Raw genomic sequence first — 17628 nt, forward strand, 5'->3', positions numbered from 1 at the left:
AATTATCAGTGGTTGTGTATACGATAGATGGAAGGGGCAAAGAGAGCAGGAAGTTGTTTTTTCACTGCGCGGTGGATTTATTTCGGAATCTGATCGGAATATTTCGGAAATTTACATGGATTGGAGGAACGCCTGACGGATTTTGGACTTTTAAAATGCAGGAAATTAAAGCTTGAAGGATGAGTTTACATTTTGCCACGTCGTTCCCCAACAAGCTGTAAAAGATACAATATTGGCGAATTCATCATATTTTTATCGACTAACCAAAAGCAGCTGATATTGTAAGTTTATTATTCTTGACGTCAAACTCACGTACTTCTCTAAATAGAATTTTATGCTTGAAGGACAATATCATAAATTAGTTTGCTGGAGGCAGACAACCAAGTGCTTTGTAATGCTAACTCGCGGCTTATAGAACAGCAAGTCAAGGAGCTTGCTGGACACGAACACTACACTATGGCTGACTTGGAGGTCACCAAAAGAGGTTCAAAGACAACTAATAAAGACTTTCAAGCCCATGCGAAAGAAGATGAACCTTCTAAGGATACATTGAATTCCAGAGGCTTCCCATCTGATCGGACTGTGTGGATAGTTTTCTTTTCATTGCTTGTTGACTTGCTTGCTTTTACTGTAATTTTGCCACTGTTTCCTTCATTACTGGAGTTTTACGCCAGCACGGAGGTAAGCTGCAACAGCTCGTTAGTCAATATCAAGTTTGAAGCTGAAATGTCATGCCCATCGCTTAAATTTTCAATCATTCTGTAGGCAGTGAATTATCAACATGTATAACATGTACTGGTGCATTTGAAAGGCACTTAAAGCCCGCACCAAACCGCCATGATAGTTGATGACCGATTGTTGATGTTACTTTGTAGCTATAATGATCCACTGACACTATTAGATATGATCAACTATCACTGACTGTCATCATTAATCAACAGTCACATACTTTGAACATGTTCAAATTTTTTATGATAGTCAATGATAGTTTTTCCCATTTGGTACCCCTGAAATGTAGTTGATGATAGTTTTTCTGTCAGCTGTTTCTTGACTGACTTGATGGGCTCAGACAGACATTGAGCAGCATTGTCAAGTATAATGAGACGTCTCAAATTATTTAAAAAGACCAGGGTCCCATTATCTTCTTCTATCACATTAACCTTATACTTTAAACAAATTATGGCTCTTAAATAAAGAGGAATGCTCAGGGTTTACACCACACACTACTGAAGTGACCCTAAAATATTACTGACAAATTTTTTTTACACTTTCATATGCCCAGAGATTGGAAAGTAGGGCTTGTAGAGGCAAACACACAATTTCTGGTTCCAACTACCATGAACTATCAGGTGCTATCATGACCGTTTGGCCGCAGGCCATGATGGTATAGTGGATGATGGTTGAAACTATCACCTGAACTACCATGAACTATAAACACTGTTTGGCCCCCGCAGCTTTAAAAAGTATTGCATTAAATGCAAGCAAGTTTAAGCTGATAGTGTTCAAGAATGGAAGGTTATGACAGGTTTTTCCTCATTAAAAAAAATATGCTACATTTTTCCATCTACACTTCCAAGGAAAGTGTTTCTCTTTAAATGATTTTTATTATTCTGTATCTAGTTTTCTGCAGTTTTTTAACCAAATTAAAAATATATAATAACAATAACTTGCAACAGTAATAATTGTATGCTAATTATAAAAGCAAAATCAACCTTGGACTTAATATATTTAGGATATATACATCTCTCATGTCAACAAGTCGAAATTAAAGTTAAGGTACAAGTTTTTAACTAGGTTGATTCTCAGTTTTCTTTGTCTTTTTCTTTTTGAAAGACAAAGACAAAGAAATTAATAGTGTTGAAAAATATAATGGTAACGTAGTTCCTGGACTGATTCAGAGGCTACACATCAAACATACCCAGCTAACATTACAAAAATTATTTTCTGCAGGATTCACTATACTATTCAATTATTCATCAAGTGAACACCTTCAGGGATTTTCTGGGAATGCCTGATAATGGTCGCTTCAATACCATTCTGTTTGGAGGTAATTATGATAATTTAATATTGTATGTAGAAAACATGCCATACAACTGGAATAGCTGGTGCCATACCTGGTATTGGAGTTCTTTAGACATCTTGGCATTTTCTGCACAATGATTCTTGTGAAAACTATAACTACATTATATTTATTATTATTCCTGGTTCTGAATGTGTTAACTAAGCCATCAAAAAAAGCCATACCAAACAGATCACAAACTGGATTCATGGACTGGTTCCTGAGTGAATGCTTTCAGTATGTGAGACTAAAACATTTAAACAAGATATAAAAATTTAAAAATTATTTAATGTTGTATGCTTTATATTTATTGTTTCAATATCAAATATATGTTGTCCAAAATCAGTCTTAATATTCATATTCTTTTAGAGATTGACCATTAGTTCTGTGTGTTTCCAACCATTTCACCCTCCCCCCCCCACAGTATCCAGTGGATGAATTATATTCTTACTATGTCCATCAACTTCTTTTATGACATTTTGCAGGGTTTCTAGGGTCCTTGTTCTCTCTTCTCCAGTTTTTGTGTTGTCCTTTATTTGGTGCTGTGTCTGATGTATATGGAAGAAGATTACCAATGATATTTTGCATGGTAAGGCCTTCAATATATTAAAGTGCTTAATGAAATTAAATATATTAAAATCTTATTTTGAAGGTCCCCAACATTGAGGAAGTTATTGGAAACCTCAGGGTGTTCCAGTTTACCCCAGTCATGAGTTGAGAAACACCAGGATGATTTTTCATCCAGTCTCATTGTCTGCTAGTTCCCAGACCACCAGTACTGTTCATCAGTTCTGTTACATTGTATGTTGATCGCAAATGGCCATGCTCAAAACATTGGGTTGTCCTTGCATGAAATACAAAATAATGTGTGTATGTTAATTATGATCCTCTGCCATTAACAATCCTCAGTTGAAATATAAAAGCTTGAGAACAAAAATGATAATAAGAAGAACATGCTTACAGCGGCATTCACGTCTCGCTTGCTTGGAGATTAGATTGAGAAAAGAGAAGGCAATTAATTCTACAAGAAACAATGATGATTTCCTTGCTAAAGGTTTTTTACTTCCTACTTTATCGATGTTGATACTTCTTATTTGTTTCTGAATTGATTTAGTACGTGTGCTAGCGACGACCAAAAATACCTCTGCAGTAGCAGGCTATACGCGTGTATAAATACACAAAAATTCAAGGGCCTGATGATTTCAGAGAAATTATATCATTGCCAGATATCGAAAAAGTGATTTACATGGCAAGTCATTTCAATCATTGCCGAAAATGAATCGCGTGCTCATCACAAGACTCATTTGCATACAGTGAAAATTTACAAGACATGACCATCACAATTTTGCTAATTAAGATTCTTATTGTTTTCAACCACTCAGTAGTGTTCACTTACTCCAAAGTAATCAACGCTTTCAAGCGATAGAATTCGTGGACCGACACATTTCGGAAAAGCCCTAAATTTAATCTTTCCTAAGCTTTCTTCGCGAAACATGCCCGGCTTCGATCACGCAATGATTCTCCGTCCCAGTTTCCATGGTCTCCAAGGAACGCCTGGCACAGTGACCTGCCTTTTGTGTCCTAAAATACGACTAAAAATTCCGGGGTGGTTACTTCCAGAAAAATTGGGAGGGGTGTGCGGCACGCTTCCTGAAACCCTTACCCTATCTCAGACCAAAATCTGTGATTTTCCCTACCCGCTACTTCAGACCTGATTAAAACTTTGGTACCCTTTTTCCTGGAGCCTGGCACGTGACCGGAGCACGTGACAAGCTGTTATGGCACCTACACGGTAGTTGACATAAACATAAAAAAGGGAAATGGTCTTATCGCCAAATGATGAAGAAGTAGCTAATTCCTCTTAAAAAACATACCCAATTCAAGACTAGAGTGTACAAACCATACCGTATTTCAGACCAAAATGATCGTAATTGATACCCTATTTCAGACCAAAATGGCTAAAACAACATACCCTTTGGCGCGGCGCATACCTATGTAGCCTATATAAGGGACTACCCCCTTGGGGTGAAAAACGCATTGCAGATTATGAGTCTCGCTGCTTACGCAAGCGAGACTAATAATAATATACCAACAAATACCAAATGGCTAAGTTATGAATTAGATGAAGGAATTTGATGGTCATTTTAAGTAATTAAATAAAGTGAAATAGTATTTTCACCCACAGATTGATTCATTTTACCTAATTTTTTTTACTGGCATTAATTGTGAGAGATTTTAAGAATGTCCCTGCTAGATCCCTCTTTAACAGATGTTTATATGCTAATAATTTGCATTGCATCTGTTTAGTCAGGAGTTCTGGTTTCTTATATTGTATGGGCATGTTCCTGGAACTTCACCATCTTTGTCATTGCTAGAATCATTGGTGGTTTGTTCAAAGGTAATGTTACCATCTCAACAGCCATTGTTACAGATGCCACGTCCGTGAAGAACCGAGGAAAAGGAATGGTATGGCCTTGGAACTATAATAATAATATTGCTATTTTAATTTATTCTATTCACATTATAATTTATAATAATTATTATGGTCATTGTTGGGAAATGGTGGAAAAGGTGGAATCACAAATGTACCTGCACGTAGGTTGTCCTAAATATGTAGGTTCTTTTTTCAGGGGTAGATAGGTACTATATTAGGAACGTACTTTTGATATGGAAACTCAACCATGCTTGCATACAGAGATACTAGTAGACTATGAGTAGTCCCCATTTTTCGTCAGGGATAGTAGGCAGCAAGCAAGACACGCTCGCGAGCGTGAAAATCAACCCACACGAGAAAGGTGAGACGCGACAGTGAGAGAGAAAAATGAGACACTGCCACGTCTCACCTTTCTCGTGTGGGTTGATTTTCACTCGCGCTTGTGTTTCGCTCACTCTACTATCCTTGAGGAAAAATAGGGACTACTAGTAGTCTATGATACTTAAGTTGCTAAGGTAATTACTTTAGTTTAAGAATAATACACAAAGTGAGAATCAGAGGCCTCCATCATACATTTATGTAATATTGTAATTTTCACGAGTTAGTTATCTGCAGCTGATCACTGTTGTTCCAATGTCTTTTCCAATAGGCCCTTGTTGGCATAGCATACTCATTTGGTTTTATCATTGGACCTGTGATTGGTGCTGTGTTTGCAAGGAGATCAACACTTAATAGTGGAAATCCCTATCTACTACCAGCTTTGTTTGCCATTACTTTGACAGCAGCAGATATTCTGTTTGTGTATTTTTACCTCAAGGAGACACTGCCTAAAGAAAAAAGGGTAACTATATAAGTTTTTATTCATGTCTTTGTCTTATTTTGTAGCTATCATATAAGCTATCATTGTCATGTATGGTCATCATGAAAAGTACTTAAGCCTTTTAGTATCAAAAATGAAATTTTTTAATCTTTCCCTCCAGTTTCTTATACATGTATCTTTCAAGCAAGTCAGATACATCAACATGGGGCCGCTTTAGAGTTACCATAAGATTGTTTTGACAAAGCCAACTGTTAAGTGTTCTTGAAAACAAGGTGTTACAAAATATTTATTGAGAAATAGTTTAGATTGATGAATTATGGTGTGCGATGATTCATATTATATTCCCCGCTGCAGGCACAGTCCTTAGTATCACAATTCAAAACAGCCAGTCAACTTCTCAATCCTGTTTCACTTCTCAAATTTGATGCTGTAGAAATCCGATCTAGCAAAGAAGGTAAGTGATCACACGGGGCAGGCCAGGGGTCTGGTGAAAGGTTTGAATTTTTAATACCTCTTCTATTATTTTCTCAGATGACGTTTGGATTTCTCAAGTGTCCTAACTTGTCTTTCAAAAATTTCTCAAATAAATTTTTGATTTCTAAATGCAACCCAATGTGTCTGTCGATTTCTCAACTGACGTTTGGTTTGTGACTGTATTTTAATGGGATATTTTTGTCTCAGAGAACGTTCTGCTTTTTAAGACGATAGATTATAAATGAGGTTAGATATAAGATTATCAAAACTTTTAACCGAGAAAACCACCTCTGAAATTGGATTCTATTCAAGCAATTAGATAGCTATTTCAATAAAAGTGAATATTTCAACTGTTCACTTTTATACCGATAAATAACAAATTCATGTCAAATTTTATTTCAGGCGGGAATTCGTAGCTGAATAGACCTTTTGACCGTTTTTTTTTTCAACTTTTGACACGGACAAGTTGGGGAAAATCCGTCGACATCATTGAAAAGAGCGCCTAAAATTAGTAAAATTGCCGAGTTTGAAAGTGATTTGTTGAAAACTAATGTGAAGATACAGCTCCTTTACAGACGATTGTATGGTTGCAGGGGGTACAAACGTTTACCCCACCCCACCATACAAACGTCCGTAAATTTTCGCAACTTTAATTGCTGAGCTGTATCTTCGCTCGCTTAAGACGTATTACTTTCAAAATTGGCAACTTTGCTGTAAATTTTAGGGCGCTCTTTTCAGTGGTGTTGACGGATTTTCCCGAACTCACTGGTCCATGTATAAAAAAAATTGAAAACACCGTGAAAAGGTCTGGAGTGTCGGCCTGGAGTCGAGACTGCTGAATATATAAAAAAAACTGATCTGATGAACTAATGTTTTGCGCTTGACAGATTTATTCCAAGAATCAACCTTCTTGCCAACGTAACTAAATTATAAAGAGAAAAAAAAAATCAATGTATCTAGTCCATCTTCTCTTTTTTTTCCTTTCACCACTGCCATTACCGTTTTAGGCTGAGTTTGGGTCGGTCGTTCGCAGTTTATTTAATTTCATTAAATATCATGTTCACGTAAGATCGATCGATTTCCTTCCTCTTTTTTTGAAAACGGCGAAAAATGGGTCGGTCGGACACGATTGAAAACAGAGGAAAAATTCATTGGGAAATCTCCATATAGATAGTAGCGCCGGACCATAATGACTACAAGAATGACACCGAGTACACAAGAACAACTCGAGCCAGTTAGTGTTCTAGGGCAGCTTCCAGTCCAGTTTCCTGTTGCTGACCATCGCATAGTAATATGACTAATATGACCATAGGACACTAAACGGTTTAAAAGCTATTGCTTGTAGTCTAATGAAAAGTCCCTAATATCAGCAGCTACCGTGACACACGGGACGCGGGCTAAACGTGAAATCTCCCTCGGAGAAAGGTTCTGGTGATCCAAAAAACGGACTCGTTTTTTCCAATCAAAGACCGATTCCAAATTTAAATCCGATATTGCTGAATTATAAGAGTTTCCTGTACATGTGACTGCTGTGATAGGGCTGCTATGGTAAAAAAAAAAAAGAATGCTGTCATTATCAGGCCAGAAGCTACGTCATTTTATTCTCCGTCACTGTCGCCATCTTGTCGTTTGTGGTTATTCATCGGTTTCCTTTAATAGAGTATACCTGCCTCAGGTGTCAGCTAAATATGATACACGTGTCTTGATTATTTTTAGATCTGAACACTGTCCGTGGCCTTGGTCTGGTTTATTTTCTGTTTTTGTTCTTCTTCTCTGGACTTGAGTTCACGCTGACGTTTTTGACACACAGGAACTTCAAGTATTCTAGGTAAAGGGTTGTCTACAGCCACTTCACTAAGTAGTAGGCCACCGCACCTTAATGTAATAGTTAATCTGTTGATATTGTTTAGTTAGTGCACACTTTGTGTAGACTAGTTGTTGGAGCTTGCGACGATTAGCGACAATTCCAGCCACAAAATCGTACTAACCTCGTTTTCCTGGCACCAGCTTTAAGTTACAGTACATTTCTGTTCAGCCACTGAGCCAGTTTATTATTAATTCGATCGCTAATTAATTAATTAATTTATCTGTGCTCGGACTGCATATTTTTCAGTAGGCAAAATTATATAGTTTCCGATTTTGTGAACAAATAATTTAAAACTGGCATAACTCAAAAGTCAGGTGCGAAGATAAAGTCGTGCTGCTGTAATTTTAGATGCACAGTACGTAGCCGGCTTTCAAAAGCTGTGCCGGAAGGGGACGGCGGCTGCCCGCTCCGAGGCTAAACTAAACTGAGCACGTGTTTGCATGACTTAATTCAAGTCTTGTTTTTTAGCATGCAGCAAGGAATGATGTTCTTCTTCATAGGAATCACAATGGCGCTTGTGCAAGGTATTTGGTGTCCTTCAGCAATGCCTGTTATTGTACATGGTGTGAGAAGTGTTTTTCTCAAAGCTTACATTCAGGCTGGACGTTTCCTCATATTCATTTTTGCCGTGCGTTTGTTCCGTTTAGTATAACAGATGACTCAAGTACAAAGATGGTTTGAACTTGCTTTAAAACTGGCCTGAAAAAAAAAGAGATCCTGAAGATCTCAGTTTCATCATTCATGAAATATCGGGCTCACAAGAGACAAACTGCACATGCGCACTCTCAACTATCCACTTTGACCTTTAAACTTTGACCTTAGCTTTGTCTTCAGCACACTGAGTATAAAAAGTTGGTGTAATCTGAAATTTGTTTTTATTCAAAAATAAAATACATACCATAAGTAACAACGATTTGATGGTGTACTTACATGTAAACCTCAAGGCATAATAACATATTAAATAACCAGTAAGGTTAATTGAAAATTCTCCCCAGCGCCGGCCGGCTGCCGGGCCCTTGTAGCAGAGTATCTTCCGGGTGAAGTTGTTATTTTCAAAGTTCATTTGATTATTTTTCAGGTGGTTATGTTCGGAGACAGCCTCCAGGGTCTGAAAAGAAAACAGCTCTTAAGGTGCAATTCTTAGTAACTAACTTCCCTAATTACACTCGCCGTGAAAAGGAATTTACTGGTAGAAACCTGCACAAACATATCATTGCCAAACGTTTAACCTTGTTGTGCTTTAGCGCTTTACCTCCATTATTGTTTAACAGGTAATAATTTCAGGAGGTAGGATTTTGTCGTCTGAGTCAAAATTTTAAAGCGGGTCAGTCAGATATAAGAGAATGATGTGTTGTTATTGTTGTTGTTGTGCTTTTGCAAGTTGTGGTCCGGTTCATTACTTATATTTTGTGTGTTTTCTGTTTGTTCGCCGACAGGGCATGGCAGCCATTATGCCTGCAATGATTATTGTTGGTTTGGCTAAGACAATCCCAACTCTTTACACTGGACTTGCTCTCTTTTCATTTGGTAAGTTGTTGGCTCCTGTGCCTCCACTTTGCTACTTCATTTAAAAGCGTTCACGAACGCTCGCACTGATTCATCCGTTAGTCAGGAATATACAATGCACTCTGTATCACGTTGTTTTTTTTCCTTTACAGGTTCTGCCACAGTAGTACCTTGTTTGACAACTATGATTTCTCATCACGGTAAGACCGGCTGGTAACAAGCTAACACTGATTAGAGCCCGGCTCCCTTTGAAAATCTTCTTTCAAAATATGAGTATTTTGTTAAATACAGTTTATGGTCGTTTTTTTTACACGACTATAACCATGTAATCATAGGAGTTCATTTAACAGCCCCCAATGAAGCGAATTTTGTAGTGTTTGATGGGACATTAATGAAGGGAATGGTTAGCATCCTCTTGCCAGTGAACAATGTTTGAAATAATTCTTTCGCCTTCTTTCACATTGAATATTACGGTATTTGTCCTTTTTTAAAAGTCACACGGAGTGGATAATCCTCCCCGGAACAAACAAGGAGATAACGTTTTCCAGCGGAATTAATTATTTATGATCTCTAACTTTGATTTCCCTCAGGCAATGACGACCAAAAGGGGAAAGTCATGGGTATATTCAGGTCTCTGGGCGCCTTGGCCAGGGCAGTTGGTCCTGTAGTAAGCTGTTCTGTTTACTGGAGTGTGGGTTCGTTTTGGTGCTACTTCGTTGGAGCCCTCCTGTTTATGATCCCCATGCGGCTCCTCGTGAAATTGCCCGCTTTACGTTTTTGTAATTAGAATTTGAAAGCCCAAGTTCGAGCAGAAAATGCCGTATCAGTATTATTATTATTTTATTATTACTATTGTTATTGTCCTCATTATTATTATCATTATCATTCTTCTTCTGATTATTATTATTATTTTTTTAATATTATTATTATTATTATTACTGTCAAGTATTTCTCAATAGTTTTCATTTGTATGGACGGCATACGGAACAGTAGGAAAGTACTGCTTAAAGGTTGCAACCTGGATATGCAAAAAGTATTTAAAAACTTAAAGATTATTTTACACACGAATAAATCGTTGCTTTTGAATATTTTTATTTGAAGTTGTCAAGAACGAAAACACGTTAGCTAGCGCTCAGGTAATTCACGTAAGATAATGACTGCATCTTATTTAAGCATCATGATTTACACTATCAATAAAAAAGTACGAAACTAAGGTTTTTTGTTAGTTGACCTAAATTCCACATATATTTGTCTGCCCTTTACAATATTAATTTAGCCCGTGAAAGTGGGAGGAAAATTTGGGTAAGGCAGCACCGGCCTCCCTTGCAAATGTTTTACCAGCTCTGAAGAGTAGGAAAATGATTAACCATGCATGACGTAGATGACGTAAGAAAGTTAAAGAGAGAAACTGTTGAGTAAGTCGATAAAAGAAAGGTCAGCCAAAATTGCATAATCACAGTTTGGGAGAGGTTAAGTCGAATGTACAAAAAAAGAATGATGGAATGGATTAGGGGAATGGACGGATTGCGGAACAGGTTCATTGTGGTGACTGGCGCTGCTGCAGCATCGTTTCCATGAATCTGACATGAAGAATGCAGTCCGTTTTCCTGTTCCCCTCTGTTTATGTGGCTGGCGACGACCCAAACAAACAAACAAACGAGAAACGAAACTTCGAGGGGTGTGTCGCAGCAGGTTAGATTAGGGACTATTTTACGGGTCGGCAAAACAAGAAAACCACGGAAAACCAAAGGTGACGGTTAACGGTGATTTAATGCCAAATTCCAAAGACCAAAGATTGACCGTAAACTGAAATAACAATACAAAATCTCTATCAATTTGGCGAAAGGGCGATACTAAGACAAATAACGCGTAATCAACAAACTAAGCTCGAAAACGGTAATAAAGCGATTCTATAACGATTAGGTCGATAACAAGACGGTAAAATCTAATTAAAGGCTACATAAACTGAAATTAGACAATAATTCCATAAATCTGATCTTAATCCTTGTACTATAAAACAAAAGTGTGGGCGTTGCTCTAACAGGCGTTCAAATCCGCTTTTCGCTCATGAAACAATTATAAATCAATTAAACTTAAATCTGTATACTTGTACAGTAACATTCGTGTACTTTTGCCCACAGACTAAAGAACGAAACTAAACAAAGAAATAACAAAAGAAATCACTTACATATCGGTCCCGCTTGTACCAAAGGTTAAGACAAACCACAAAACGATGTTACGACGCGAATCCTACTTGACTTTTCCTGACCAAAAGGACGCTAACGCGCGCTTTTATACCCGCGTGGGGACGCCGAAATATCTCATTACAAAACCAATAGAAAATCACGAAATCAATGAAAAGGTATTGTTCTTATGTCTTGTCCTTAACAGTTTATTTAGGAAAACTGAAGAACGTTATATCTTCCGGGCAAATGCGGACTCCACACGCTAATGTCTCACTCAGTATCCCAATGATTAAGGTGAGAGTCGCTACAACACCCGCCGAAGGCAATAAGGAATAAGAGATGATCGAGATCGCAAATGAGAGGTTGCTTTGACTACTTGCGATAGGAGAAAGCAAGCACTTTTGCAATAAAAGCTTTTGTTTGTCTTTCAACTTAGATGCCACATAAAGGTCTCAGGCGTGCTTGACGCCTGTAACGTGTAATACTAAAGCTTGAAAATAACAACGAATTACCAAAGTAGTGACGTAATTCATAAGAATGTTGTTGATAAGGTTTTTCGATTGAAAATTTTAGGACATTTTTGTCATGGTGGCCCCTAAATGTTCTAGTCGTAAAAAGAATTTGATAAACGGTATTGCATTAAAATCAATTTCATTATTTTATTTTATTTATTTTCCAAGTACTTGCTCTCCATCTATACGATGATTCGTGACTTGTACTCCGGCAGCTTATCCGATGCTGTTCAATACGTTGTTGTGTTACTGGTGTTCAAGAATGATGCTCTTTATTTTCATATATTTGAGTTGTACGGCTGCACTCAAGACATTCATACTAATCCTTTCTTCATGAATTACGTCACGTCACCACGCATGATTGACCAATCATAACTAAACTCACCATGCATAATCTTGCTCTTCCGGAGAGATCAGATAACGAAGCTTTCTAGTTTATCGTCGCCGAACGTTGCGTATAATTATCAAGTCAATGTAATGTTTGTGGATTTATAGTGCACATGTTGTAGGTAAGTCAAGCTCCAGTGCCTCTTTTAAAAGCAAAAGTTTTACGTGCAAGTTAAAAAGGCTTTATCAACGTTAAAAGTGCATGATAATCGCTTGTATCCTTATCGACTATTATTTTGAGCGAGTTAATCCGCTCGGCATGCAAACAAGTGACTGAACGCTATATAAATTTTCACCCCTTTCATTTTGTCTGGTATCATTCCTTTTAGAAATTGATCAACCTAATTCAACAGAAGATGTTTTAAGCTCCCCTGCAGCCGCGAAGGCTTGGTTAGATTTGAAGTTAATAGCTAATACCGTGGAATTGGCTAACTGCTCTCCCCCGGGTCCGGTTGGGGGGGGGGGGGGGGGTACTCGACTAATATTTGGGTATAGATGAACCACTGAAAGTTTAAAACCCTGATGCTGTTTAGGACAAAAATATCCTAATTTACGTATCTTATTTAGGACAACACGCTCAATAAGTATTACCCTGTTCGGCATCCGTCTTGTTTTAAAGCCACTTATTGCCAATTGCATCAAAGCAAATTCACGTAAAAGTCATTGCTCCTTTTTCCCACACGAAATTATAAACCCTGTCTGTTTAGGACAGACTGGCACGAAATTATATATTACCCTGTTTAGGACAGACTGACGCGAAATTGTATACTCCTGTTTAAGACAGACTGACGCGGAATTATATACCCCTGTTCGCGAAATTATATACCCCTGTTTAGGACAGAGAGGTCAAAGACCCTATCCTGTCCAGCGGCATATCCCCGTATACCAGGCCATATAAGGGACTCACTTACCAATGCCGCGAGATTTACATTCTGTTGTGAGCGGAACTTTTTTCTGTTTAGCTCAAGCTTCAAAGACTAAAATAACAACAACAATTAACAATAAATAATGAGGCTGAGTATCTTATGAAGAATCATGGAGATCGAGGAGGGCGTTAACACCCTTCGAGATCTCCATAATTCTCCATATGATACGGAAGCCGAATTCAATAACTGGTTTTTTATTCATTCAAAATAATTCCTAGTTTAAAAACAAACCTAAAACATGCTTACCTCGATCGATGTTAAGTTCATCTTCAATAGTGCAAGTTTAGGGTTGTACAGCTCCGCAAATATTCTCCAAATAGCAGATGTTGTCTTCTTGCTGTTCTTGTCATGTTTAAGCTATTATTTCGCCTAGTTCTTACTCTTGAAACGAGTGAAATGTCCGCTGTTTTTGTTTTCACAACCAATACAACTCAACCTCGTCCCCTTGTCTTCTCGGTTAACGGTGCATTAACCTGCAAGAAAGCTGCACTTTTGACGTCATCGGCTCATTTATCGCAAGATTCTTCCAAATTTGGTCATCTGTAGCTGGTTATGGTGAATTATGCGTGTGCTTTTAGCCAATCAGAACCGGGGAAATATTTTGAATGAATAATAAAAAGCTTTATTTGCAGGACTAAACAAGTGCTTACAGTACTGCAAAAGCTGTTTATATTAATTTTTTAAGAATAAGAACTAAAATTTAATCACTGGCCAATTAAACTACTTTGGCCAGTGATTAAATTTTAAGATTTAATAAAGATCATTCCGAGGAATCACGCCATCTGGTCAAGAGTGACCATTTTTATCATCACGCGTGCGTGACATAAAGCTTCCGTGGTCTCACATCAGATGGCACTGAATAGACACCGCCACCGGACTGCGATCATGCCTTCCTTTCCTAATTTCTTTCACTCCCTCTTCCATATGAAAACCAACTGATCGCAGCTATGCATCGTCACTGAAGACACCATTAAAGTGATTAAAGATCTTCAGTCAAAGATGGAAGAATAACAGGTGAATCGAACCATTCGTAAAGGAGCAGTAGAAGGAGGGCCACAAACCACAAGACGTGACTAGACAATATATTTCGGGTCACTTACAGTCCGTTTATAATAATAAATGTTATTTAACCAGGGTTATCTCTTCAGCATAAAATGCTGATATCATTTTCGCCTCCTGCTTTCTTCTGACGCTATCCAGAATCCCCTCGGTTTTTTTTACGAGTTTTTACATGTATTTTTCTGTTATCGACTGCAGGGCCGATGGCTACCATTGAGGATTCCATTGAACTGTCTTCGGAAATCAACTTCGTGGAAGCCGCGCAGAGTGAACTTCAGTTCTTGAAGCTTGTAGATCGTCACCAATCCCTCTTACAAGGTCCTGCTTTTAAAAACGCTTTGAGAAGATATGAGTTGTTTTGGTTACCGCTTTTTTCGAACTCCGATATCGACGGCAAGGAACTCCAAGCACCTCTTGATATAGAATGGATCTGGCAAGCACATATTCTTGATCCTAAGGTTTATGAAATAGATTGCAGAAGTATTGTGTCTAAAGAAGTCGATCACAGGATAATCAACAATCAGGAGAGAAACAAGGCGTTGGAAAAAGCAAGAGTTATATGGGATACAGTCTATCCCAACGAAACCTTCGAGGCAGACCTCCATAATCCTCCCAGTTCTTTTCCAAAATACAAATCCAAAATGAAGTGCAATTTCCAAGAAGCTTGTGCCCGCCTCAGAAACCTGTATCACAACGTTTCACTTCCTCATTATCAGGATCCATGGTTTCTTATATCTTCTTTAAAACGCTACAAACAGCATCTGGTGTTAACTCGCGATAATCCAAACAGTAACCTCCTTACATGCTGTGATTTTGATCTCCTTTGGAAAACGCATCTGCTGCATCCATCGATCTATAAAGTAGACGTAAACGCTATTCTTGGGCGTGTTCTGGAGCATCCAGAAACTAAAATTAACGCGTTGGACATATCTAAGTATCTGACACTTGAAAAGGAGACGAAGGCGATATGGGGAAAAAACAATTTAGTCTTTAAAAGGCCTGGAACTATGTTTCGAGGTGAAGCTCCATTTCCTCTGCCAAAAGAACCAGCAGACGCGTACCGACAATTTGCGGTCTTTGAATTTGAAATGGAGCTCGTCAAATTTGAGACCGAAAACTTTGAAAACGACAAAACATTTTCTTTCTCCCTTCAGCTTAACAACAAGGAGGTGATTTGGAAAAAGAGGCTAAAAGGAGGAAGCCACAGCCTTGGGAGCGATGGAGAGCCTCTTTCAAAATTTCTAATCAACACAGACGAGAAAAACAGCATCACTCTTTCGTTTTATCAAAGAAAGTTGTTATCCAAGACTCCAAAACTTAGTCATTCGATCGATCTCACAGATTGTTTTGAAACCGCTCTCAGTGCACAGACCATAATGCACGTTTTTCGAATTCCTATTCCGATTTTTGGCCCTGCTAACAGAAAAGTTTATGTGACTATTAGGACCTGTGAATCGCCAAAGCCAATCAGCTATAGGTTTACCTTGAGTCCAGAGCCAGAATTCGCAAAGTTTAAGCACCCAGCAGATGTTCTTTCAGCTCCAAAAACGATACTTAAGAGAGAAATCCTCACTTTGCAAAGGGTACCTTGTGAATTATCTGTATACCATTTGTATAGCTACTGTGGAAAACCTGCTTTTACGTGTCGTGTGCTGAATGCCGAACCAGCTGACGTTTTGGTGTTGGAAGTTGTGAACAGTGAAGGTAATACCGTTGCTTCAGCTCAACTTGTAAACAATACTTTATTTCCTAGTCATTTGGAGCCTTTGGAGGACTCGTCTAGGTGCGTCACGACAAATATGTCTGGCAGCGAAACCGCTCTGCTTATTCGAGGGCAGTCAGATTGGGGGATATGTGTTGGAATTAAAACTACTCATCGAATGTCACTGGACGACGAAGAAAATATCGCAAAGATCAAGTTCTTTAGACTAGGGGACAAGCAAGCCTGGTGCGATGTAAAGAAGACAGAGAATTCGCTACTGATCCAAATAAATCCAAATGAAGACAAGGATATAGCAATGAATCCTAATGAGGGACAGATTATTCTTCCTATAGACGTTGATGACGTTCCAGAATGTATAGCAACAGGCCTTAGCTTGATGTTACTACCGTCTCTCTGCTATCTTGTAAGTTCGGTGAGTGAAAGTCAAAGTTTTGTAAGGCAGGGTGCAGAATCCGACGTCACGACTTTGGTAATTCGTTGTTCAAGTCTTACACGTTACAGTTCATCAAGCCCACCTTAAACCTTTATGTCGCATCTAAGTTGAAAGACAAACAAAAGCTTTTATTGCAAAAGATTAAGGCGGAGTCCATTAGGAATTTGAGTAATTTTAATTTTCAGTGGACAAAAGCCTTGTACTAAAATAATTTCAAGCATACTGCATTCTTTTTTTCTACACTTTTCGAGGGCTATGAATGTAAAAAGTCATATGAAATAACTCTAAAGAAAAGTTTTTTATAGGAGCCCGAGAAAACAAACTACAAAAGCTTCAAATTTCACAAAGTGAAATCTTACGTATGACGATTTTACCTGTGTTTTCTTAATTTCTGAAATTTGAAATCTATTTTCTCCGGCTCCCATAAGAAATTTTCTTTGGTGTTATTACAGATAACTAATTACATCTGTAGCCCTTGAAAAATATAAAAAAATGCGATATCACTTAAAATATTCTGGTACAAGGTTTCTGTCCGCTGAAATTAAAATTACTCAATCTCCTTATGGATTAAGTCTTAATGCTTTTACTGATATAACACGAAAAATTATACAAAAGATTTTACGTGAGAAGCTCATCACATTTTCCCTACTTATTGGCCTTCTTAGACTGCTACACTCAATTTTAGTCTCACTGAAGGAGAACTGAACCTTTTACAAAGAATTCAGCGCCATTTGCAAACATTTTTTCGTGGGCTTATGCAAAATGCGTGATTGATTGTTTTGTCATGATAACTGATGGACTGAAAAAATTGGCTTCTTCGGTATGAACGTTGAGTCACATCGGGCATTGGAGGCAAGAATTAACTAGCATTGCCTTTGTGTAACAGTGTAGCAGGAAACCTTTTACGGACCATTTCCGAATTGCCGTGAGCAGAGGCCTCGACTTGAGGCTTGGGTTGACTTTATACTATAAAGTTAAGGGTGAAGGTACACACGAGCCAAAGGCCCAAACGTCTGGAGCTTATCCCGGTTTCGTTGGCATGAAGCATGCCTAGAAGTATTGCTAGTCCCCCTGGACGGGACGATCGTCGTGATTTAGGAAATTATAGACCCATTTCAATGTTGGCAATAATTAGTAAAGTTTTCGAGAAAGAAATTTTTAACCTACTATATCGATATCTAAAGGACAATTCTATTCTCTTTGAACTTCAGTCAGGATTTCGCCCTCTTCACTCGACTGTCT

The 17628-nt window shown here is 38.1% G+C and overlaps 2 protein-coding genes across 2 annotated transcripts; both read left to right on the forward strand.

Moving 5' to 3' along the window:
• The first annotated feature begins 40 nt into the window (after positions 1-40).
• Positions 41-10373, forward strand: LOC140933972 (major facilitator superfamily domain-containing protein 10-like). The gene is made up of 12 exons (XM_073383659.1): positions 41-681; positions 1951-2047; positions 2545-2648; positions 4367-4525; positions 5143-5334; positions 5668-5767; positions 7504-7615; positions 8123-8178; positions 8733-8785; positions 9091-9181; positions 9313-9360; positions 9751-10373. Exons 1-12 carry the CDS (start codon positions 457-459, stop codon positions 9945-9947), a joined length of 1434 nt encoding a protein of 477 aa, XP_073239760.1. The 5' UTR covers positions 41-456; the 3' UTR covers positions 9948-10373.
• Positions 10374-12269: 1896 nt separating this feature from the next.
• Positions 12270-16616, forward strand: LOC140933975 (uncharacterized). Its single transcript, XM_073383662.1, has 2 exons — positions 12270-12367; positions 14429-16616. The coding sequence occupies exon 2, from the start codon at positions 14434-14436 to the stop codon at positions 16471-16473; it is 2040 nt and encodes a 679-aa protein (XP_073239763.1). The 5' UTR covers positions 12270-12367; positions 14429-14433; the 3' UTR covers positions 16474-16616.
• Positions 16617-17628: the final 1012 nt, after the last annotated feature.

Source organism: Porites lutea, chromosome 4 (assembly GCF_958299795.1).
Source record: "Porites lutea chromosome 4, jaPorLute2.1, whole genome shotgun sequence".
Classification (NCBI taxonomy): Eukaryota; Metazoa; Cnidaria; class Anthozoa; order Scleractinia; family Poritidae; genus Porites; species Porites lutea.